General features: G+C 38.2%; 2 protein-coding genes across 2 annotated transcripts; both read left to right on the top strand.

The window, feature by feature from the left end:
• Positions 1 to 598: 598 nt before the first annotated feature.
• Positions 599 to 6,053, top strand: RPL26L1 (ribosomal protein L26 like 1). Its single transcript, XM_083356939.1, has 4 exons — positions 599 to 668; positions 2,292 to 2,464; positions 3,241 to 3,381; positions 5,880 to 6,053. The coding sequence occupies exons 2-4, from the start codon at positions 2,297 to 2,299 to the stop codon at positions 6,006 to 6,008; spliced, it is 438 nt and encodes a 145-aa protein (XP_083213065.1). The 5' UTR covers positions 599 to 668; positions 2,292 to 2,296; the 3' UTR covers positions 6,009 to 6,053.
• Positions 6,054 to 7,566: 1,513 nt separating this feature from the next.
• On the top strand, positions 7,567 to 23,151 carry ATP6V0E1 (ATPase H+ transporting V0 subunit e1). Its single transcript, XM_083357043.1, has 4 exons — positions 7,567 to 7,727; positions 12,098 to 12,145; positions 20,765 to 20,894; positions 22,875 to 23,151. Exons 1-3 carry the CDS (start codon positions 7,624 to 7,626, stop codon positions 20,856 to 20,858), a joined length of 246 nt encoding a protein of 81 aa, XP_083213169.1. The 5' UTR covers positions 7,567 to 7,623; the 3' UTR covers positions 20,859 to 20,894; positions 22,875 to 23,151.
• The last annotated feature ends 1,632 nt before the right edge of the window (positions 23,152 to 24,783 follow it).

Raw genomic sequence — 24,783 nt, 5'->3', positions numbered from 1 at the left:
TGTATTATAGTAATCATGCATTATTTGTACAGTCCCTTCACTGCACGCTTGTCTTCTTGGATCCAGTTCAGTTTTCTCGCTCCCAAAAAGGAAAGCATGCGTAGTAAATACGATCCAATTCAAACGCACAGAATTTCTTTAAAATGGCTTGCAATTTGAGAGGGATCGTTGCCGTTTCTTTACTTTTTGCGGTCTCTTCCATTTCATCACCACTAACACAGAGACACACAAACCGCGGGCGCGCACACCCTCCAATGAGATTTTTTTTCCTGAAAGCTTCTGTCCTATATATGGGGGACGTTGAAACGAGGGGATAGTCACAAGAAATGGGCGACGGAAGAATGGAATGAGTGAAAGCCTTAATTGAATAAGCAGGAACGCGGCTTTTGCGAATGGAAAGAGAAAGAATGAAGGGGTGAACGTGCTCTGAGCCTGAATCAAAAAAGGTGGGAGGAAAAAATGCATTGATAAATAACAGGAATTGAGACGCCCAGCGCCGCTTGCTATTACTTCGTGGCATGGACGCAAGGTGGCGCCGACCCACATCTTTCTACTCAAACATTCTCAGAGATGAGGCAAATTCTCGCGAGACCTCGAGGAAAGCTCACTAGAACCGGCGGAAGTAGGAGCAAACTCTTTCCGGGCGGCCATCGCCGATCGAGCTGCAGGTAAGGATTAAAAATGGTGGAGTGGGCTTTTGTAATCCGCTGCCATCCGTTCGTTGGCGCTAGGTTCTCTGTTGGGATTTGTGAAGAAATGCAAAAAGTGGAGAGCCCTGCGTTGCCGCTCCTGTATTTTGAGCAGTAGAAACTTCAGGACGTCATTTCTGCGGCGGCCCTTCTGCCCGTCGATCTCTCCTACTAATATCTGATGGGCCCCGTAAACCAGGGGTCTTCAAACTCGGCCCTTTTATGACTCATGGACCAACTCCCAGAATTCCTCAGCCAGCATGCCTGGCTGAGGAATTCTGGGAGTTGAAGTCCATGAGTCATAAAAGGGCCGAGTTTGAAGACCCCTGCCGTAAACTCTGTTCCCTGGTGGAGGCTGCTGGGGCATGTTGTCTTCAAGCTGCTGCTAAGGGTCTTCTTTGAATGACAGCGTAGACTCGAGGGCTGTAGTTCAGCCTCAGCAGGATGAGAGCTTAGAACAGTAACTTAAAATCGTTCGGAGGTGGCTTGCCGTTTTTCATTCCAATATTTTTGTCCCCCCTGGGTTGATACTGGAGAGATGGGCCCTTTTCAGAATTCGTCTGCTAGCCCCCCTAATGAAAGGGTTACAGTGATTTATTTGGGGATCGTTGAGAATCTTGCAGTGTTTCAGTTGATATCTTACATAAGCTTGCAAAGAAATGGGTATTGTGAACATAAGTGAAATTTAAGAGTACTTCTGCTTAGGAATTTTTTGACAGTTGCATTCTTTGTTTTCAGGTTACTAACTGAGCTTTTTACTTACTTTAAGAGACGTAAGGGCAAATCTACATACGAAAAAGGTTATTTATTGTAGGTAAAAAAATATACAACCTGCCAGGACTATAAGCTCTCACGGTTTTATTGGTTATGTTGGTATATAGAAATACTACGCTGAAGATTCGTAATCTGAGACCTATATGGAAAGCATATTGTAGGACATTGTTAGAGGAGGGAAGAAATAAAATTTGTGTATGTTTTATAAACTGTCATATTCCCACCCTTATGTCCAAAATGCAAAAGTAGTTTGGAGTTCCCATAGATATAAGTGATATTACCTATACATTCTGATATACTCTTGGCCTAAAAAATACTACAATTATATCTGCCTAGTTGTTCTTACAATTATTTATTTGATTTTATAGCTCTCCATCTCAAGTGATTTGGGGTTGCGTACATCCTAAAATGTAGAAACAAAATCAGTTTAGATATAGATATATAGAGATTATATAGATATAATTGGCCAATTAGAACTATTGCCATGGATGTTAATACAAACAAGAAAAGGGCACACTTTAACTCACTTGAGATCCTGAGTCCCAGGCACACAACCAAGTCTTCATTGTCTTACGAAAGGTCAACATGATTGGGTTCATCTTGATTTCTGAAGGGAAAATTTCAGAGGTCAGGAACTATGGATGGGTAGAAACAACTGGGAGAAGACAGTCCCTTAAATAACCTGGTCCTAAGCTATGAAGGGCTTTAATAGTGATAATCATCACCTTGAATTGTGCCTGGAAGCAAAATGGCAGCCCATGTATAGCAGTTCCAATCTTAATATATTTCTCAATGAATACTTAATTATTTAATGTGTGTTTTCTCCAGTCAAAATGAAGTTCAATCCATTTGTGACTTCGGATCGCAGCAAGAATCGCAAACGGCACTTCAATGCTCCATCTCACATTCGGAGGAAGATCATGTCTTCACCCCTGTCCAAAGAATTGAGGCAGAAGTACAATGTTCGCTCTATGCCCATCCGAAAGGACGATGAAGTTCAAGTATGTTAACCCCTGCATTTCTTCTATGAATAATAATGAAATCCATAAGCAATTAAACCAGTACAATACAACGGAAAAAATAACCAAAGCACTACATAATGAGTCCATAAATCACGTAAATTCAGCTTCCCTACTACTTGGGGAAGACCCAAGTTTTAACAGCCTTCTGGGAGGCTAAGGTGGTTGGGGCTATCTGGATGTTACATAGGACAGGAACTTCAACAGAGAAAGCATAAATTCATTTATAGTGAACTCATTACAGCAGAGTCTCTTGAGTTAAAACCTTTCTTCCCAGGCTTTTTGTTAGCTTGGGTTAATTTGCTACCTTAAGACTGCTAGTGGGCTCAGCCCTTGTATCTTTATTGTTTATGCCTGTGATCACTTCCGCTCCATTCCCAGCTTCCACTATCTCTCACAGTCATAACTGCTTTAAGGAACAGTAAACAGGGTGACATGCTCCATCTAAAGCAGGGGTGTCAAACTCCCGGCCAGTGGGCCGGATGCGTTATCCAGAAGCCACGCCCATACCATTGCCGGCAATGGCAAAACTGTCCTGATACATTGGGCAATGTCACATGACATCGTGAGTTTGACATGTTTGATCCTTGTCTTCATTGCTTCACAACTACAACTAGTGTTACTATATTATGAGTGTATGAGATCATGTTAGGATGCTAGGATCATTCAAAAAGTATTCTTGCACTTCCTGCTATGAAAATTAATATTGTACTAATTGTATTAAAATGTAATAATTTAAAAAATATCTTTATTTCTAGGTTGTTCGGGGCCATTATAAAGGACAGCAGATTGGCAAGGTAGTCCAGGTATATAGAAAGAAGTATGTTATCTACATTGAGCGTGTACAGCGTGAGAAAGCTAATGGCACAACTGTACATGTGGGCATTCACCCTAGTAAGGTGAGTTTTAATCATGATTATTTACACACATTTCATACTTATATAATGTTAATTACTAATTTCAGAAATGAATGCATTGAAATAGAAAGTTGTACAAAGTCATAATAAAGTATAATACGGGCTTGTTTAATGTTTTTAATCAAAATTTGGGACAAAAATTAATTTTAAATGTTGATTGTATTGTATAAGGCAAAGAGCAGGTGGAAGAAAGATAATAAAGTTGGTTCAGACCATTATTTAATTTCTAGAGATTATTTTGGTTGTCAGCCATCTTAAGAAATGGCTTGTAGAATGTAACTTTTTAATTTTACAATTTATGTATTTAAAAAGTGTATTTTAGACAAAGGGCCTTTTTGTGATAAGAACTACTACTACCTTATTTTCTGGGCCATCTCTTAATAGAAATAGAATAAATTAACCTTCCCCTATATTTTCAACAAGGGTTTGCTGGCTAGGAATTCTGATGCTCATGTGTGTAACATCACTTGTAATTATGGCATCCATCTTTCACAAAGCTGGTGTAGAACAATGGTTAATTTCTCTGAAACAATTTTCTTAGTATTAGTCAAACAGTTATTCTACTTGGGATTTATGATTGTACATACTAAGTCATGGGTTCTCAACCAGGGATATGAGACGATATTCCAAGGGGTGTAAAAACTTGGTTTGTCAAAATACTGTATATGCATAATTCGTTGCCATTATTTCAAACTTTTGTAAGGGGTGCAAGAATATATCAGAAGCGTTCTAGGGGTGCAGGGTATAGAAAAGGTTGGGAGCCACTGTACTACATTCTGAAATTAAAGTTGTCCTCTGTTAAGCAAGTCCTGGGTAGTATTTGGATGGTACCACCATAAAGAAAGCCCAGGGGTGTTAATTAGACCTAGAAGTTGAAAAAAAACATTCCAAAGGCATTGACAAACCAGTTCCATACTGCTGCAAAGACATATCTAAAGTCACCAGAAACAGATTTCCCCCAAAGGTGGGGTGGTGGTGGTTATATTTTATCTCTTAGGCTTTCTATTTTTTATGTTGAATATGTTTTGAAGAACATGCTGGTGTGTGTTTTCTTGACTTAATTTATTAGTGGTGTATTATTCTTAGAAAATGTAGTTAGTAAGAACCAGATAAGATAAGACTGTATCCGAAAGGCAGCAGGCAGAATTTCTACCAAAGGAACAAACTGACTAATATGTTCTGTCTCTGCATGAAAGACTGCCTCTTGATGCTTGTGTGGATAAGAAAGGGCTGCAAAATAGTATTTTTTGTTAATTTATTTCTGTTTATAGAAATTATAGTGCCCTCATTGCACCGACATATTTTTAAGCAAATCATTGTATTGCTAATTTTTCTGGATCTGTAAACTAATGTCATGTGATTCAAATCCCATTATAAGAAACTGAATACATGATTCAAATAACAGCAAGAGAGTAAAAATAAGCTTACCAAGAATGTCACTGTTTTTGATGTTTTGTGATACAGTAGGAAGTGTAGAAACATTAAATTTATTACTGCAGTATTCCAGGAACTGTGCAAGCCTAACATTTTAAGAACTGCTATATTCTAAAAATATTAGCATTGTTTAAAATAGTTATGACTTGTTTAAATGAACTATCAGTTTACATGGTTGTGTCATTCTGCTTTTTTTGTACTTCTTGGGATCATACTTTATAATAAAAATTTGGAATAAATCTCTTATATGGTCATCAGATGTTAGACATTCATAATTGAGAAATTTGTTAGTTCCAGACTATAACATGCTCAAGATTCTCCAAAAGGAATAATGTATTCTTGTCTTTTATGTGACTTTGTTTGGATTCATTATTTCCATGTTTTGTTCCTCGGCTAAATATTGACCCACTTCTGCATTTCACTTAATTTAGCATTCCAATCAAGTGCATTATTTTCAGTTCTTAGAAACTCGGCCAGGTGTGTGCCTTCTCAGCAGTGGGAAAAGATGGCATAAATTGATATGAGTGGCATGGTAAGTGGTGGCAGCGAGGTGCAGGCAAGCAGAGATGGAGAGCCGAAAGGCAGCCATCACGAAAGGCTAGCAATTGCCTTAACGGAGCACGCCTCCTACTACCTACCATGCCACCTCAGTAGGAGACAGTGAAAGTCAGCGGAGGCAGTAGAGTGCAGGGTGGCCAAAAAGGCAGAGGTAGGGGAAATTGAAGGAGCAGCAGGGCAGAAGAAAAGTCTTTGCCTAATGGAATAAGTAATAAGTAACCAAAACTGCTGTTGCTAAGAGGTGCAGTGGTGTTTTACCTAACAATTGCTTTCCATAGCAGGGGAAATTCTGGGGGTCGTTAAGCTGAAAAGAAAGCAAAAAATAACCTCTGAGACAAGCTGTAATGCGGGGCGTAACTGCAGAATTTTTAAAAAAGGGCAACAAATTTACTCTATGCTAAAATAACTTAATGTAGTGAATTATTCATACTGAGGTGCCTTGGAAGATTTAAGGAAAAAATACATAAATATTTGCTTTGACTCCATAGGTGGTGATCACAAGATTAAAGCTGGACAAGGATCGCAAAAAGATTTTGGAACGCAAGGCGAAGTCTCGCCAAGTTGGAAAAGAGAAAGGAAAATACAAGGAAGAAACAATTGAGAAGATGCAAGAATAAAATGGACTTTTTTTGTCAGATCCATTAAAATTTCAGTCAATTGTATCAATATTCTTATTTTTCCAACTTTTATAACTTTAACATAGGAACAAAAAAACCAAAATATTGCAAACTAGAAAAAGATGCAGATTTCCACTTATCAAAAGATAATACATGGATGTAGAGAAATGCTTGGCCATACTAGTGTTTCTGTGATACCGAAAGTATGTTTATTGCAGAAAATTTGCAGCAGGGAAATTCATGGTTGAAAGTGAAAACTATGTTATTAGACTAACTTCCAAGGCTATTTTTCAAATCATTTAAATTAAGCTAAGAAATTAGAGAGTTACTGTCCTGAGGTCCTTAGTTCATAAATGAATAAGTAATTAACAATATTTCTACAAGGAGAAATCTTAACTACAGCATCCTTTATAATGTTTTGTGAGCAGAGAAAACATTGGAAAAACTCAAGGGTTATTTTTATTGATAAATCCTAATTACAAACTGGTCTGTGAATGGAAGATTAATACAGATTGCTGCCCAGACCTGTGTGCCTTTGTTGGTTAAGGTACAAAGTCTTGTATGCAGATGCTCTGCTTTAAAAGTTGAATTTCAAACCCGCTTCCCTCTGTTTAGCATTGCCCATTTCTCATCTGTACCTATTGCCTTGGATTTGTAGATACTACTGTGAAGTGCACTATTAATCTCTGCCACTTGTCATGCTCATGCTCAGCTACCTCCTTTCCCAGTTTCCTTTTCTGCCCATTTTGCTGCAGAGTGTGTTATAAGATGGAAAGGAAAATTGGAAGTAGTCTTTACAAACAAAAGTAGCGTTCAACTCTTACATGAGGGAGAGAAAGAAAGCTTAATTTTCGAAAGTTAAGTAGTTTGCTGCGAAATGTGTAAAACCTCAAGATAGCGTGTGATAGTGTTCCAGTATCCTAAGGGGCTGCCACAAGGCAGAGGTGGGCCAGGTTCACCGAAGCACCAGATGGAAGGACGAGACAACGAGTGGAACAGCTTGCCTCTAAAAATCGTGGGTGCTCCATCACACGAGATTTTTAAGAAGAGACTAGACCAGGGGTAGGCAACCTTGGCTCTTTTTATGACTCATGGACTTCAACTCCCAGAATTCCTGAGCCAGCTATTCTGGGAGTTGAAGTCCATGAGTCATAAAAGAGCCGAGGTTGCCTACCCCTGATATAGGTTCTCCTGCTTGGGCAGGAGACTGGACTAGAAGACCTCCAAGGTCCCTTCCAGCTCTTTTCCTATTCTAAATAATACAGCCGTGACGACATGGGAGGCTGGTGAGCGTAAGGCGAGCCACAAAGTTAGGCGGCGAGTTGCAGGCCACCGGGGTTGTTCGAGGAAAGAGGGTCCTGCGTTTGGCCTAACGACCTCGCTACGCAACAAGCTTGAGCACCCAGACCAGAAAGCCGCGCTCTTCACGAGAGACACCCCGGTCCCTGCCTGGGAACCCTATCCAATGAGGCGCGAAAGGACGCGCTTCCGCAGACCCGCCCTACTGCTGCTCTGATTGGCCAGGACGCCGAGGCAGGCGTGGCTACCAAAACGTGGGTGGGTTGGTGTGCCTCTCGGCCGTAGCTTTGCTTCAGAGCCGGAGTCGGTGGCAGCTATGGCGTACGGCGGCCTGCTAGTGCCCATCATCGTCATGAGCGTTTTCTGGGGGGTGATCGGGGGAGTTTTGCCGTGTTTGGTTCCCAAGGGCCCTAACCGAGGGTAAGTGACCGAGACAAAAGACGTCGGGCGCGCCGTGGAGAGAAGGAAGGCGAGGCGAAGACCCGGCCCTCCCCTCCCCCGCTTTTGGCCTGGTTGCCTGCTTGTCGCGGGCTGCGACGCAAGGAACGGTTGAGTGTTTCTCTCGCTCGGAGAACCCCCCCGCCACGCAGCTGCCTTCTCTCTTTAACTCCTTGGCCCAATGGCGGCAGGCCGCCTCCGGCGCCTTCCCGGGTTGGTGTTTGAGGGTCGCCTCTTAATCATGATACACCTCCCCCTCCGAGGGCACCCAACCATCCCGGCGGAACCACTTGGGCTTGGGGGGGGGGTTTCCTGTGTGTCGCGAGGCCATTCCTTGGAACAGGGGTCTTCAAACTCGGCCCTTTTATGACTCATGGACTTCAACTCCCAGAATTCCTCAGCCAGCATACGCTGGCTGAGGAATTCTGGGAGTTGAAGTCCATGAGTCATAAAAGGGCCGAGTTTGAAGACCCCTGCCTTGGAACATCACCTTCCAGGGAGGCAGGCCGGTAAAAGGGGGGGGGGGGCAACCCTGCCAGCCTCTTGTGACGGTTTATTTTTTTTCAGACAGCTTTTTTTATTTAAGTTCCTGTTCCTACTCCAAGGGGCATGAGACAAATGTTCCAGTTCGTTCTGTCATAGCCTACTTCTGTTTATTTTGTTTTTATTTTATTACATTTATATACCGCCCTTTCCCGAAGGACTCAGGGCGGTTTACAGCAGGGGGTCTTCAAACTTGGCCCTTTTATGACTTGTGGACTTCAACTCCCAGAATTCCTCAGCCAGCTTTGCTGGCTGAGGAATTCTGGGAGTTGAAGTCCACAAGTCATAAAAGGGCCAAGTTTGAAGACCCCTGGTTTACAGGGTAATTAAAAACCAAAATACAAAAGTTAAAAACAAGTTTAAAAAAAAATAAACTTCTCCCTGTATAAATAAAACCCCAGTTAAAATAAGATTAATTTAACCCCAGTTAAAATAAGATTACTTCTGTTAACACTAATAATGGAGTATTAATGGCGTTTTAGGTAACTTCCCTTTATTATTATTATTATTGTTGTCGTTGTTGTTCGTTACTTTTACAGCACCGATACGAAGTCGAAGTGTGATTGTTACTTTACGTTTTTTGCTTATTTTTATTTTGAAATCTATAAAGCGCTTTTTTATTAAGTTGCTAAGTGGAGGTGGAGGGAAGGAATGGAAGAAAAAAAAGGAAACTGAACGGTGCCTAGATGATTTGAACTCTTAATTCTCGTGATACTCTCCAAGAGGTGGTGGTGGTGGTGGTGGTTTTTGTTGGTAGTAGTATCAGAAGAGGTTGTAGTTCAAAGGATCTTGAAGGTAAGAGATTGCTGCTCCCTACAATTAAGCGGAAAAGGAGCACCATTTGCTGTAGAGCAAAATAGATGTGCAAATTAGGAAGCAATTTTGCCAATAGAAGGCAGACTTCTGAGAAAGGAAGTTTCAAAATTAGGCTGTTTTGGATAAGAAGACACTACTATTTCTACAACTGGACTTCAAAAGAAGATAGCATTTGGAGCAAGATCTCCTTGTCAGTTCTCAAAGGAACAGGTTCGGAGGTATTCTGTCCCAAAACTATTTGGGTCTTTTGCAATAACTTCAATTCAGAAATGTTGTGTAGATCAAACAATATAGCATTGCATACTTCTAACCCAGTTGCAGTTTCTGAAGGACACCCGATGTACTTCTCAAAATGATGTTTGAGTAAGGGATGAGTAAATTTCCTGATTTGCCTTCTCCAAGGAATATCTGAGCTGGTCTGTGGGGTACAGGAAAGTCTTGGGATTATTTAATTGCACTTCATATGTTGCATTGGATTTAGTTACATTGTTCTTAAGCGGCTTTTTATTTCCTTGAATTTGTAGAACAGGATTCTTTGTATGCTAAATTGTGATCACTTTTAATAAACATATCAATTCTATGTGTGACTAGATTTTATTAATAGATAATACAATGAATTTAAGAAAATGATCCAAAGTATAACAGAATAACAGTTGAAAGAGACCTTGAAGGTCTTCTAGTCCAATCCCCTGCTCAGGCAGGAAATCATATACCATTTCAGATAAATGGTTATCCAATTTCTTTTTAAAAACTTCCAGTGTTGGAGCACCCACAACTTCTGGAGGCAAGTTGTTCCACTGATTAATTGTCAGGAAGTTTCTTCTTAGTTCTAGGTTGCTTCTCTCTTTGGTTAGTTTCCATCCGTTGCTTCTTGTCCTGCCTTCGGATGCTTTGGAGAATAGCTTGACTCCCTCTTCTTTGTGGCAACCACTTAAATAGTGGAAGACTGCTATCATGTCACCCCTACTCCTTCTTTTCATTAAACTAGACATACCCAATTCCAACAACCGTTCTTTATATCAGGGGTCCCCAACCTGTGGGCCACGGCCCACTATTGGACCATGAGGGGTTTGCAACTGGGCCGTGGAAACAGCCGGCGAGCACACACGTGTATCCTCACTCGCATGAGCAGCACACGGACACTCCATTTCTGTGAAACATTGGGGAAATCTGCTTTATAATATTCTCTTTTTGGCAGAGAACATATATACATTTCCAAAATGGCCGTATTTCTGTAACTACTTCTCTATCAGTGCCCTGACCTTCATAAAATTCGCCTGAAAACATTCATCATACTTAACAGATTAAAATAATTAGTTCAGTGTACAGTGTTTCCTTTTTGTCTTGAATAGAAATTAAGTTATCTAGCTGAGTCAACTATCATCTGTTCTAACTGTAATATAATTCAATGTGAGGATGATGATTGTATACATGCTTGGCAAAAATAGTAAGATAAATATATATTTTTTTAAAAAGGAAAGCAAGGATAACTAGCCATACTAGTGGCTCCCTGGTCTTTTATTTATGGAAAATCTACAAAATTTCATTTTCATTTCCTCGTAGGGAGTATAATTTGAACCGAATTTTTTCCCCTGAAAACATTGTTCTTACCATTGCTATGGTGCCTTTATATAGAGAGTACTAAATTCCTTGTGTTAAAACCCACAAATAGCAATGAGCTTGTTGGTTCCGATCTTTGTGGTAAGAATAGCTTCCCCTTAAAACTGCATAAATAATTTATGGCCTATAATGAAAATACTGATTTTGCAATGTCTCCTATTTAGAAAAATGTTTTTTTAGGTCCAAGTCGAATAATATTTGCATAAGCTTCATGAGTCTGGGAAAAGAATGACCAAATGAATGGTGGTTCTCTGGACATATTTTGATGCCCTCTATTCTGAACAAAGTCTTATTCATTAGGCTTTACAAGCAGTCTTTTTTATGTCATTGGAGCTTTGATATTTTTTTTTGTCTGATTTACTAACACTAATGGAACAACAGCCAAAGCCAGTTTGGTGCAGTGGAAAAGACATCAGGCTAGAAACTGGGAAACCATAAGCTCTAGTCTCATCTTAATCACAAAGCCAGCTGGGTGGCCTTTGGCCAGTCACTCTCTCTCAGCCCTAGAAAACAGGCAATGAGAAGGCACTTCTGAAATATTGTAAAACTGCAAGACATTTGTAGACACTGGGATTATTAATTTAATTTTAATTCCATTTATATCCCGCCCTTCTCCGAAGACTCAGGGTGGCTTACAAGTTTATATATGATAATGTCTGAATAATGCATGGTTTTAAAATGTATATATATATATTATTTCTTATATGAATGAACAGTATTTTATTTTATTTTTTGTAACTTACTTTACTCTAGTTGGAAAGGTTAGGCAGCTAACTCTGATAAATATATCTACCTTCTATTGTTCCTGAGAATTTATCAGCCATAGGCTATGGATGCCTTTAGCTTCTCATGGTTACTATGCATATATGAAAGGTACTTTTTTTAAAAAAAAATGAGAATAAGGAGTAGAGATGAATCCCAAATTTGTAATGGTGGCTGAAAGATTGAGTTGTGGATCTAAAAGTTCCTGGCAGCAGAATGGAAACTACTGGTGGAACAGATTTCCCATTCTGTCCCAATGATCTGGATTAGAAAGTTTGGAAAGAAAAGCTTTACACTTTCATTTTACATTTCATACAAGTTGGCTGTATCCTAATGATTCACTCTTACTGTAAATTTACCGTAAACATGGGTTTGTTTACTCTGCACTATGAATATAGTACTGACTTATTCTACAATAACCTGATTTAACCTACGGTACCCTAACTATTTTAACATTTTGGAACACTTTGGAAAAATATTATTTAATGATTATATCAGTATCTCTAACTTGTGTATAATAAGATTAGAAAAATACCTTTTTCCCTTTTTTTCTAACATCAGTTTGTAAATACAACACCCATTTTTATTAGCCATCTTTCTTTTTTCCACAGTGTTATTAATACAATGCTGGTGATAACTGCTGTGTGCTGCTACCTATTGTAAGTATTAATGTTTCATTCCATATGTGGTAAAAAACTGTGCTGTAACTGCAACATATTTTGAGTTTAGTGTCTTGATTGTGGAATGGGAAGACTTGCATCATAATGGATAATACAAGAAAATACGTACATGACATATAGGATTGATCTGTAAGTGTTTAGACATGTATTTTTTGTCATTCAGTGTTTTAGTCATAAAAAGACAGCATAACATTGGTGGGAAATATATATTTATCCATGTAACTTGTTCATCTATTAATATTTCCTACTTTAGTATTGTTTCTACTTATTATTTTTATTAAGTTAAACTATTTTAGTAGGATTCTGTACAGGAATCAAGGCTAAGTGTGTTTTAGTTTTGTGGTGTTAAATACTTTGCAACAATCTGTGCATTTTAATAAGCTATATCTTCTGCTATTCTTTAAATTCTCTGAATAGTTGCAGAAATAATATTCCTGAATACTGTGATAATGAAAACAGACAAACAAGCTACCAGTCTGAAATATCATTGTGTATAGCAAGTTTTCTCTAAGCATTGCCCTTCATCTTGTCTTTATAAACTGTGAGTCACATTGTTTATTCCTAAACAAGATTTAACTTACTGTATCTTGAAGTGGCCTAGGAAGTAGAAGTGCTACGTAACTTGTTTTTTGTACGCATGTTGTACTTATTTATGGTTCAACAAACCCAAAGGCTCATAAATATGAAGCTTTGACCCTGATGACTTTTAAAAATGCTCTGCATCGTGATTTCTCTTTGGTTTAATGTTGCATTGAATGAAAGTCCCTGTATTCCTTATCATCGGCTCTTAACAATTGTAGATTAATGTTTGAAGGATCGTAGCCCCCCCATCTTTGATGTAGTTAGGAGATTTTCAGACCTACTTACATCCATATTCACACAACATACACCTATAGTATATGTATTTTTTATTTTTATAAAAAAAATTCTTTTAGGCTAGCGTATTAGTAAAATAAGGAAGTTATATTATCCTAAGTTCTTGGCTTCCAATCTATCAGATAATATTTTGGATACAGCCATCCATAAAACTTTGGAAAGAATTTTTCACAGTGTTGAGAGATTGTGTCAGGCATAAATTAGAGGTTAATAAACTTGGAAACATGATTGGAAATGTAAGTTTCAGAAGATAAGTGTGAATTCAGCATAGCTTACACCCACATACCTTGATAGTCACCAAAGCTAATATCTTTCCTTCTTCCTTTTAGCACCTACCAGTTGAACATAGAGATTCCTGTGATTGTCAGTCTCCCTTCCTGCTTGCAAGTGAATTTACCCAGTGGCTTATCCATTGGAAGGAAGGAGCTGTTGCATTCTTGAGCTGGTAGAATGACAATATGGAGTAACTTTGTATGAGGGTGAAATGACCAGCCATCCCCATTTAATTCCCCCCCAAAATTACTTATCTGCAACAATGGCAGTGCCTAATATGTTAATGAGAGTATTCAGTTACCCTACCCCTCATCAAAAACATCTGGAGCCAGGTCTGTTATTTGAACTTGACTGTAGTAAGTGGTGAACCAAGAAGGTCCCTGAATGAAAAAAGGTATCAGGGGTATCAAACTCGCCACGTGACATGACGTATCACAACTTTTTTTCCATTGCCGGCAATGGGGTGGGCACGGTTTTGGCATGACGCATCCGGCCCGTGGGCCGGCAATTTGACAGTATATATTATAGTGAGCACAAGCATCTGCTTGAAACTACAATGATAGCAAAATGATAAAACATGCATCATGGCACAACTCTCTCACTATTCATACTTTGATTCCAATATTGCATGCAAGTACATAAATCACGGTGTGTGTTGTATTATCACAAGGCATTTTTGTTAGTTACCCACCCCTTGCAGCCTTCCATGGTGACTCAGACTATAGATATTTTCAGCTGATATTATTGATATTGACAGGCAGCAGCTTGTTTCTATTTAAAATAAAACTTCAAAATGCTATGAATGGAACATTTTATATTCAACCATGTATAACCTTTCACCTAAAACAGTGGTGGAGAACCTATGGCACGTATGCCAGAGGCGGCACTCAGAGCCCTCTTTGCAGGCACACGCGCCATGTCCCAGAGATGGTAACCGTCCCTCTTCAACCAGCCGCCCGAGGTCCCACGTGGCCGGATGCATCTGGCATAGCTGGTTTCCCTCCCCGTCCTGTCCCGTCCCTCCTGGCTTTGCATGCTCTTCTTTTATTTATTTATTTGTTTGTTTGTTTGTTTGTTTGTTTTATATACCGCCCTTCTCCCCGAGGACTCAGGGCGGTGTACAGAGCAAAGTAAGTATACAATAAAGCAATAATAAAACCTATGCCTTGTGATAATACAACAAATCTATCAGGCCAGGCCGGCTTGCTGGAATAGATAGGTTTTTAAATCACGCTGGAAGGTGCGAAGGTCGGGGGCCATCCGGATTTCGGCTGGCAAGCAGTTCCAAAGGATTGGCGCACCCACCGAGAATGCTCTCCCCCTGGGGGTCACCAGCCGGCATTCTCTGACCGGTGGCACCCTGAGGAGGGGTGTTGACGCTGATGGAGGGGTGTTGACGCTGGCAGTAGGTGCTCCCGTAGGTAATCCGGGCCCATGCCATATAGGGCTTTGTATGTCATCACTAGCACCTACTAGGCACGACCCACTGCATTGCTTCCTCAGCTGTCGGCCAGCTGTCCAGCTCAGAGGCGGCTTCTCTGAACTGTGGCGGCGGGCTGCAGAGACTCAGAGTGTGCAGGTTGAGGAGCCGGCGGGCTGTGGCTGCTGATGGACACCGTTGGCCCCCTGCACTCGCTGGCCTCTGTGTGCGAGGGCCGATGGTGTCAGGCAGCAGCTGCCCCAGCCCCTGCCTCACCTTGCCCTGCAGCAATGGCACACCTGCCCTGCCTTGCCTCGCTTAACCCTGCAGGACAAGCCTCCTGCCCACCGCTCCACCTGCCAGAGACCCCCTGGATCTCCCCCTGCCTGCCCCCCACAGGCGTCCCTACAAGCAACATCAAGGTGACCATGCCCATTTTGGCCACACCCACCCAGTCTGCCATGACCACCACAGCCACGCTCACCCAGTGGGCCACGTCCCACCTGGCGATAAGTGGGTTTTGGGTTGCAGTTTGGGCACTTGGTCTCTAAAAGGTTCGCCATCACTGACCTAAAACATCTCAGTGCCAAGAGCTTTGAGCAGAATTTTTCAGCATATGGTAATTGTGTTATCTGTTGAGAAATTTCAAGATCTACAAAGCAATACTCTATTATATAGCGATTCTGCAGAATGGGTTACTTGGCCAAGGAAGTAATGTATTTATTGTATTTATTTAGCAAATGTATATAGCTGCCCATCTCACAAATGAGACTCTAGGCAGCAAACCACAACAAATATTTAAAAGAGGCATAAACAACTATTATTAAAGACAATTAACAAATATAACTAAGACTTTAATAGTAAAAAAGGAGGTTTTTCTGAGATTTTTCAGATTAAAGCTCTTCTCTTTTTTCCCACATCACCTGTTTTTCCCCATTTTATCCGTGTGTTCTATACATTAATTTTATACTTTATAATTTTACAAATAGAAGTCGTCATAAGCAGATGGGAGCACTAGCTGATCTTCGCTGATCCCCAAAATACTAAGTAGTGTTGGACTTAATACTTGGGAAGCAATCAGGAAAGCCAAAGCTTGGCCAGCTTGGGGAGACCAAAAATTTTCTCAGAGGAAAGCAGCGCAGGGATAAAGACCTGCTATGTAATTCATTGCTACCAACCCCGATTTGCTCATGCAGACACTGGAGTCCAGCTGAATTGGAAGCAGATGTTATGTTTGAAGTAGAGGTATCTTTATTAAACACATATCATTTAACATGGTATATTTATGATGGTTACAGCTCACTTGCACAAATATAATTTCAGATAGTTTCCCACAGTTTATGAAAGCAGGGGAAGCTCTGGTACTTCATTGGCTTGAAATATGATTATGAATTTCTGCAAAGTAATGATTGCTCATTCACAATAGAGAACATCCTTGCCCAACCTGGCATGTTCCAGATGTATTTTGGAGTACAACTCTCCAAATGCTCAGAAACCAGATCTCAAAGCCAGCAGACTGGGAAGACTGGTGTAGAGGAAACCAAATAGTGTCTTGGAGTATAGAACAGGATTGTGTGACTGGAAGCCTAATTTCTAGTGCCATGGAGAATGTTGCATGTAATTCTATCATTTGATAATAACTTACTAGTATACTTTCAAGAACTTTTTAATTAGCATTTTTATTTTATCAGAGAATAAAAGGATAGTTATTATCCTTGACTGTTCATAATCACATTCATTTCTTTTAATTTTCCCGCTACTTCTAAACAACCATGTTACACTTAATCATCTTAACATAAATAGCATCTCAGTGTATATATGTTTATTTAAGTTGTGTGAATTGAAGAATTGCAGCACAGCTGTGAGTGGAAGTTCTTCCTAGCAAGTGATTGTAAGGGATGAGATGCTCAGTTTAAATCTTCTTTGGTTATTCTATTATTAATAAAGCATGTAAAAATATCTTAGTATAAAGCTTATGGTGAAGAGCTGCTTGAGAGTTGAAATGTAATGGTCATGCAATAATTTTATGTCTTTCTAACTGCATTTCCTGCTTCAGCTTGCCAGCTGCATAGTTAAGCTCACTTTCTATCTAATTGCCCATTATGTTATTCAGTTTTAGCAGATAGCATTAGAAGATGATTGTAGCAGATTTCCCCTTTCCCAGTATTTCTGCATGCTAACTATAGTTCATAATGAATGCATGACTTTTCTTAACTTAATAATCCTAATGTTTGTGCTTCCAATGAAAAATGCAGTATTCAAACAACAGCTTTGAATGTCACTGTTACTGTACTAATGGGGTCTCTATTGTTGCAGTTATAACTAATTATTTCAAAACTTATCCTTGCAATAGATGGACGAGTGAAATGTTAAGCAGCTATTTTGCTGTCAAGGGCTCAACTTTACCTCCTCCTGATATTTGTCTTTAGGACTTCTCTTTTACATCAGAATAACAAATCAGATATTCATAACAAATTCTTGCTTTTACTTTATGTGCAATATTCCAGCAACTGATTTTTGAGACTGGTAAAACTATTTTTTAATGGAAACAAAGCCTTAACTGACACAATGAGTTCTTCCTTTTTTCTTTATACCCTGCCTGGGCAATAAAAGACAATTGGAATATGCTGAAGTGACCTCACATGAAATCTGCAAAAGACAGTACTGACATTGTCTGGAATTGCTCTATTTGCTGCGTGAATCAGTTTTTCTTATGTCCAGTGACTAAAACTGTTTTTCAATTTATATTGTCCTCCACGGTCAGAAGATTTTAAACTAACTCTTAAAGGGTCCCTGGTGCTCTCTGAGCTTGGTTGTTTTCTTGCAGACGTTTTATTACCCAAACTAGGTAACATCATCAGTGCTAGTATGGGGTGCTATTTGCTGTCGGTTTATATTCTAGTGCAGGGGTGTGAAATTGCTGGCCTGTGGGCCACATGCATCACAACGAAACCGCATACACCCCATTGCCGGCAATGGGGAAAAAGCTCCGATACGTCGCACGACGTCATGTGACATCGTGAGTTTGACATGTCTGTTCTAGTGGTTCGCCCTGTCAGTGTTGGTGGGGGCAGTCTTAGAGTTTCTTTGGTTGGGCTGTTTACTGTTGGCTTGAGAGTTCCTTGATTGCAGTATTGTTTATTAGATTGTTGGTCTGATGTTAATCTTGGAGTTGATCTGTGCTTATTTGGGTGCTGATTGCTAGTGGGGAGGTGTTTGGGATTTTGTATTCCCTTTTTGGCTTATGATTTCTTTTGCACAGTATATAGATATTCTTTATGTTTATGTGTCTATTGATGGTTAATTTGTCAGAGTACCAGGCTTCTAAAAAAATTTTTGGACTTGGCTTTATCTAGGATGGTCACTGTTTCCATATCGGAGCTTTTTCCCCATTGCCGGCAATGGGGTGTATGCGGTTTCGTTGTGATGCATGTGGCCCACAGGCCAGCAATTTCACACCCATGCACTAGAATATAAACCGATATGTAGTGGCTGTTGCAGTCATTAAACTCTTGTCCAAAAGGGCTGTGAGAAATCCAGGGTAATTTGGAAAATGGGTAACTTGCCCCTGAATAACATAGAAAACTGTTTATTAGCCATGGTATTTCAATGGGGAATTCATATTAGGTGCATTGTGCAGTATATTTGTGTTTTTGTGCATATGCTTTTCCAAAAGTCTTGAGTAATACTAGTCTTCTTTGTAAAAACCCAGTATTCAGTACAACAAAAAGAGTCTGTTTATATTTATTCAGTCTCCCACCCCAACCCCATTCACTTTTGTAAGCTAGGAATGCATTTTCTTTTTCAAAATAATCCAATTTTTGGAAACATTTCCTACATTTTTGTCATAGAATCTCTGTTAGTTTCAAAGAGTACATTCCACAGTTGGTTGGAATGAGGAATTATAATTAACTGTGGCCAGGAACTAAATCCCTCTGTTTGCTTGTGAACTAAGTATAGACCACAGAACGCATTCCAAGCTTTTTGTTGCTGCACGATAGGAAATAAATATCGGTAAGAGCAGAGACCATACCCTGTAGAAAATACTTTATCAACAACTTCTGAAGGACCGTTTCAATTTTTTGAAATATAAATTGATAGAAATACTGACTTAGGCAGCCATAAGTAAATATTTGCAGTGGTACTTACACATTATATGGGAAAAAGATAAGAAAATAATGAGTTTTTTTCCTAGAAAGGATCACATATAATATTGTGCTACTAGAAGGCCCTACTAATTTGATGTTGGTAAAGATATCTGTAATGCAGCTGTCTATCCTGGAGTCCCTGTTGACTGTCTTGTACAGGTAGCAGTAAAATAAGTAAAATGCTAATGACTCTTAAGGACCTATATTTTGTTTTAAAGGTTTATACTCATTTTTGTTTACCATTTAACATGTATCGAAAATTAGAGGGGGAAATTGATTAACAAAATCTAAAGAGTTAATCTTGTATCGTGTCTGTGGATGCTGTTGTTTTATCCCCCATCTGATCAGTATTTTATTTTCTGGTCCAAGCATCCAGGTTTGTGTGGAATTTTCCATGACTGCCAAAGCTCTCTGCATTTATAGCAGCTCCCATTACAAAGCTGCTTTGCTGTTTCTCCTCCTTCAAAAGCATTCTAGAAATAGCAGCTAGATGTGCCATTGTGTTCACAAAGTGTTTTGTATACTGAACATTAGTTCAGCAGTAATTCTCTACAGTTTAAAGATTTTAAAGTCCATTTTCAAATCTGAATTGTTAAATTGAGTGATTCAAACACAAATGTGCTGCATTTTCCTCTCTGTTTTCCATTGTGAAAAATGTTTGTGTCTTAACTATGACATGTTTGGTTAATGTGACCATTGCTTTGAGAAGGAAGGTCATGTATATTGTAATATACTGCTGTGATTTCCAAAGCTCTTAAGAGCAATTTTGCATAACATTATTAAAATATGTGAGTATAAGCTTTTTCTTTGCAAGAGATGTATGATAAAAATAATTAACTTTTATGTTTTTTAAAAAAATATTTTTTTATTAAAGGAAGATTTTACAAAGTTTTTTTTAAAAAAACTACAGAAACATAGAACTATAAAAAAGGTAAAATAAAAAGTAAATAACAAAAAAGAAAGACATCTAAAGAAGCAAACTCTGATCATCTTTGTAGCAGGCATAGACGTGATAATTACCACCTTCTCATATTACACATCAGTTTCCTTCTTCCCATTAACAAATCTTTGTAATCATCCCAAACTCTCTTCATTTTTTCCCATTTTCAGCAAAAAAATTCTCTAAAGGGAAGTAAATACGTATTCTCAAAGCAGTACACATTTACTTAGAGAAAACAAAATACAAGATAACTTATAGTTCATATTAATATGTATACACAGGTCTTACATATATGCAACTGCTATGATGCTAAAACAGAACTGTATTTCATTAGAAGAAACTAAAGAGGTCTGCAACAAAATATTGCAGTTTATAGTCCTCTTGCCAACTTTGCCCTTCTCCATGGTACAAATTCCTCTGATGTTCTCCTTTTCCATTTTTTCCCCTCAGCATTCCTGTGGCTGCTTGGGATACTTTATTGCCTGTTTTCAGGACCAAAGGAGGGAAGACTACTCCCCCTCCCTTTTTTTTCTTGTACTTTTCCTTGTACTTGAGCAGTTTTTTCCATGCATGTGCGATGAAGTCATTTGGCTACAAAAACATAATTCGAAATCTAAAACTTGGGAATTTGGTAGGGGAAAGTTATTGGGATGTTAAACGTGATATATCTTTAGTTTTGTATTATATAACATTTTATCCCTTTTCAGAAAAGTATAAAACAAAAGGATAATTGATAGGGTTATCCATTCCTTGAAATGAAAAAAAGCATTTTCTAAGAAATATATCCTGGACTTCTAAGGAAATCCTAAGACTATTATAGTCCTTTTCTTTTGAAACTATAGTTCTATTAGTATTTGTGTAGATGCTAGATTTATTCTATTTCTGCCTTGTCAACATTCCTTATTAGCCAATTCTTCAATAAATCTGCTTTTATTTTGCAGCTGGCTAATTGCCATTCTGGCTCAGTTGAACCCGCTCTTTGGACCACAGTTAAAAAGTGACACAATCCTGTATCTGAAGGAACACTGGCCTTAACAATTACGTCTTTTTCTATGGCAGTACATTAGCTAGGTAAATGCCATTTTATTCTTCTTGTTTTTTACTATATGTATATCTTTTTGGTCAAGGAGTGAATATTGTTCTCCCTGTTCCATCATTATTATTATATAGTTTTGTGATTACTTTAGTGTATGTGTGCAGCATATATGAGATGACAACATAAACTGGGACCTCAAAGCAATAATTTTGCCAAGTTAGGATAGTTATTGCATAAGATGAAACCAACTCACTGCTGAAAAAAATATAATCATAAAACTTTTTTTTCCTAACATTATTGTGTAAGAGAAAAGACTTAGTTTTTCAGACTCAGCTTCTAGAGTTTGACTGCAGTTCATCAGACTTAGAAACTGGAATTGGGTTGGTCACTGATTAAAAGAGATTGGATAATAGTCTAGTAAAGTTATAGAAGATTAATTATAGAAAGCCAAGGAAAGGACTAATTGGAACTGGAATTGGCATTCTGGTCAACATATAGAACAGTTTCTCTTTAGATCTGTTGAAAGATTATCCTAATATCATGTGCTGTATGAACATAGTGACTGTATAATATAAACTGAGATTGATGTGCAGCTCATGGTCTCAACCAAAATATTATTTTGTACCTGTTTCATAGCCACAATAAAAGAGATTTCCACGTAGAGAATTTAGTTATGGTCATTTTTTTCATATTTAATTTTTCTTTGATTCTTCCTTAATATTTTTATATGAAAAATAATGGATATTTTCTTTTACATTATTGAAAACGATTAATAGTATGGGTCCTTTTTTATTATTGGCAATATCTGTGTAAACTGAATTCTAAACTTCATATTGACATAGAAGACTTTTACTATCTACAGAGTTATCAAAGAGAACTTCAAAAATCAGACAACCCAATGTAATTATACTAATTATTGTAAGCCAAACAGGCAAATCACTCCCCTTTCTAAAGCCATCATAAGTTATTAATTCACAAGTACTTTTCTTCATTGGTACTGGCAAGACTACAATATTCATTTTATTTGCATTTTAAATACGAAACACAAGAGAAATGCAGCCATACCACTTGGACTTTAAGTGCACTGTATGGGATTTGAGCAGGTTTTTCAGGTCCAGAAGTTAGGGAGTACTTCTGTGGGGAATCTGGGGGCTGCATAATATTGATCATTTGAGCAGAAATGGTTTAGTGTGTGGATTGGTGAAGTTTGGCCCACACATATGATTATAGAAAGCATTATACCAAACCATGAATCTAATTTCTGTTATAACCAGTTCAGTTTAGAAAGCTTCTTTGCTTTTTACTTCCAGAACTCTGATTTCCCCAAATATCTATCATTTGCTCTGTTAGAAACAAGCTAATGAGAGATGTTATGCTTTTAATTATCTGTTTTTTCCTCCCTTCATACAAAGTGTTAGTGTTTTCAAATCAGACATGGAATGAATTTGGGTGATGACTCAGGTTTGGGGGTGTAGATTTATTTCCTATTTAAAATTTAAATAGTTCATAAAAGTCAGCGATCATACTGTACCTTGCAAAGAGAAACCTTACACGATGAAGCAATGATCTTTTGTCATATTTGTTATGGTGAATTTTATCTTGCCAAATAACTTGATTTGGAAGTACGGAAATGTCAACAAAAGATTTGAAATTAGCTAGGCTCTCAGCCTTATTAGTCAAAACTAATATTCTGCCTCTAAGTTCAGTTTTCATTTTAGATAGCTTCTTTTAAAAAGAATGTAATCTATTAATATTAGTTAATTAATAATTAATTAATATATGCATTTATCAGTTTCAACAAGGAGTAGCAATTATATTGAAGCAAAAACTAGTATTTCAACACCCAAATGATACTGCATATTAAAATAAAACTTTAAAGTTTTGCATATTAAAGTAAAACTTTATTTGGAACTGTTGCAGTGTCTTGAATATTAGAAGCTTTCTATCAGAAAATCTTATTGTTTGACTTTTGGATTAAATGCTTCTGACATAAATTGTTTTTTCTTTCTTTATAGGTTATGATAAAAGTTCCATTGATTGAATGATGCCTTTACTGTATTTGAATCGATCCATGTCTACCTTAATGCCTCTGTTCTGTTATGAAGAATATTTAACTCATTTTTAATATTCCTGAAGTGCCTAAAGGGTACTTTGTACCTGATTTCTGTAAACCTTTGCTTGAATTTCAAGTGTTACAAAATGTTCCATCATTTCCTATGATGTCTAGGTTTATCAACAACACCTATATCTCACCAATCAAACTTGGAATAAATTTCTATTCTGTTAACTTTTCTGGCTTTACTTCAAGTGTTATTTTTGCATAAATATACAGAAAGATAAGTTTTGAATCACACATTTGTGAATTGATGACTTTTAGAGTGCTGTTAGTTTTATTCAAATACTCTCAATTGTTTAGTGACGCTTATCTAGGCTATTTCTTTATAGCTTCATTGATGGTATCCTTCCTCTTGCAGATATACCTGCACATTCAGAAAATCTAGATCTCATGTGCAATATCTTCTCAATCTTATTTTCTCAAATTTAATTAATTCCAGGGCCTAAATGTCATAATAAAATATGGAAATATGAATATCTTCATTGGATTTGTAGAGTACAGCAGAAACCTGTAAAATTGTGTCCTAAAGTCCAGTGTAATAATGTCCAAATTACAAATAAGTGAATTTAGCTGGGAATTTCAGTATTTATATATAGAAGTTAAGGTTACCAGTATTCGTTATATTCAAAATTAAATTATAGAGAAATCTATTCATTAAATAGGTAAAATTGTTGTTTAGGTCAGTCAGAATTTACAGTAGAAACACGTGATGATTGAATGATCAGAGCTGAATGACGTATCCAATTCAAAAATACTAATAAATTAGGTCAGGTACAAAAGATAATTCAGTGTAAATGGTAACCTTGGATACATTTTTAAAGCAATATGATGCTCATGTGGAAATACTGCAAGGGGATGACTAAGCTTTCTGAAGACAATCATTAACTAAATCCAGATCCTAAGGGTTTGGACTTGTGGACTTCAGCTCCCATAGCTGGCTGAGGAATTCTGGGAGCTGAAGTTCACAAGTCTTAAAGTTGTCAAGGTTGCAGACCCCTGGCCTAGGCTGAATCCATATATGTGGATATGGATTCTCCTCCCCCCCCAATCTCTGTATCATTTGCACTGGGATGTATGAGCAAACTACATTGAAGAACACTGTTAGAGCTAGTAAGAAAATTTTGGTCCAGTATTTTGACCTCTGAAGGTATACTTACACATATAGGTAGTCCTCCACATACGACCACATTTGGGACCAGAATTTCCATTGCTAGCAAGTTGGTGGTTAAGTAAGTTGTGCCCAGTTTTATGACTTTCTGGATACAGTTAAGTGACTCATTGCAGTTCTTAAGTGAATCATACAGTCATTAAGTGAGTCCAGCTTCCCCCACTGACTGCTTTGGAAGCCATCTGGCAAGGCTGTAAATTGTGCTCATGTGACCCTGGAATGCTGCAACTGTTGTAAATACATGCCAGCTGTCAAAGCACCCAGAATTTGATCACACAACTGGAGATGCTGCAATGGTAGTAAATGTGAAGACCAGTTGTTACTTTCAGTGCTGTTGTAACTTCAAACCGTCACTAAACAAAGGGCTGTAAGTTGGTGACTCCTGTGTTTGAATACAACTTTAGTAAACTACAGATGACTCAATCCTATATTGAGATAGGATTTTGTAGAGAATCATTTGGAGAAGACAATGCTTCCTTGGGATCTATTTGTAGCTTTGTTATTAGAATTAAACAATTTTGCAACCACTGAGCAGTAATTTGCTTTCAGTAGTTCAGATCCCATAGGCTAGACATTCTGGACCCACAATCCTGCAGCCAGGACTTGTGCAGTTGAAGATAGTTGCGCAAGGAACAGGCCT

Source organism: Vipera ursinii (assembly GCF_947247035.1).
Source record: "Vipera ursinii genome assembly, chromosome: 2".
NCBI lineage: Eukaryota > Metazoa > Chordata > Lepidosauria > Squamata > Viperidae > Vipera > Vipera ursinii.
Note: the sequence above shows the minus strand (reverse complement) of the source record. Positions and strands in the feature narration are given on the sequence as shown.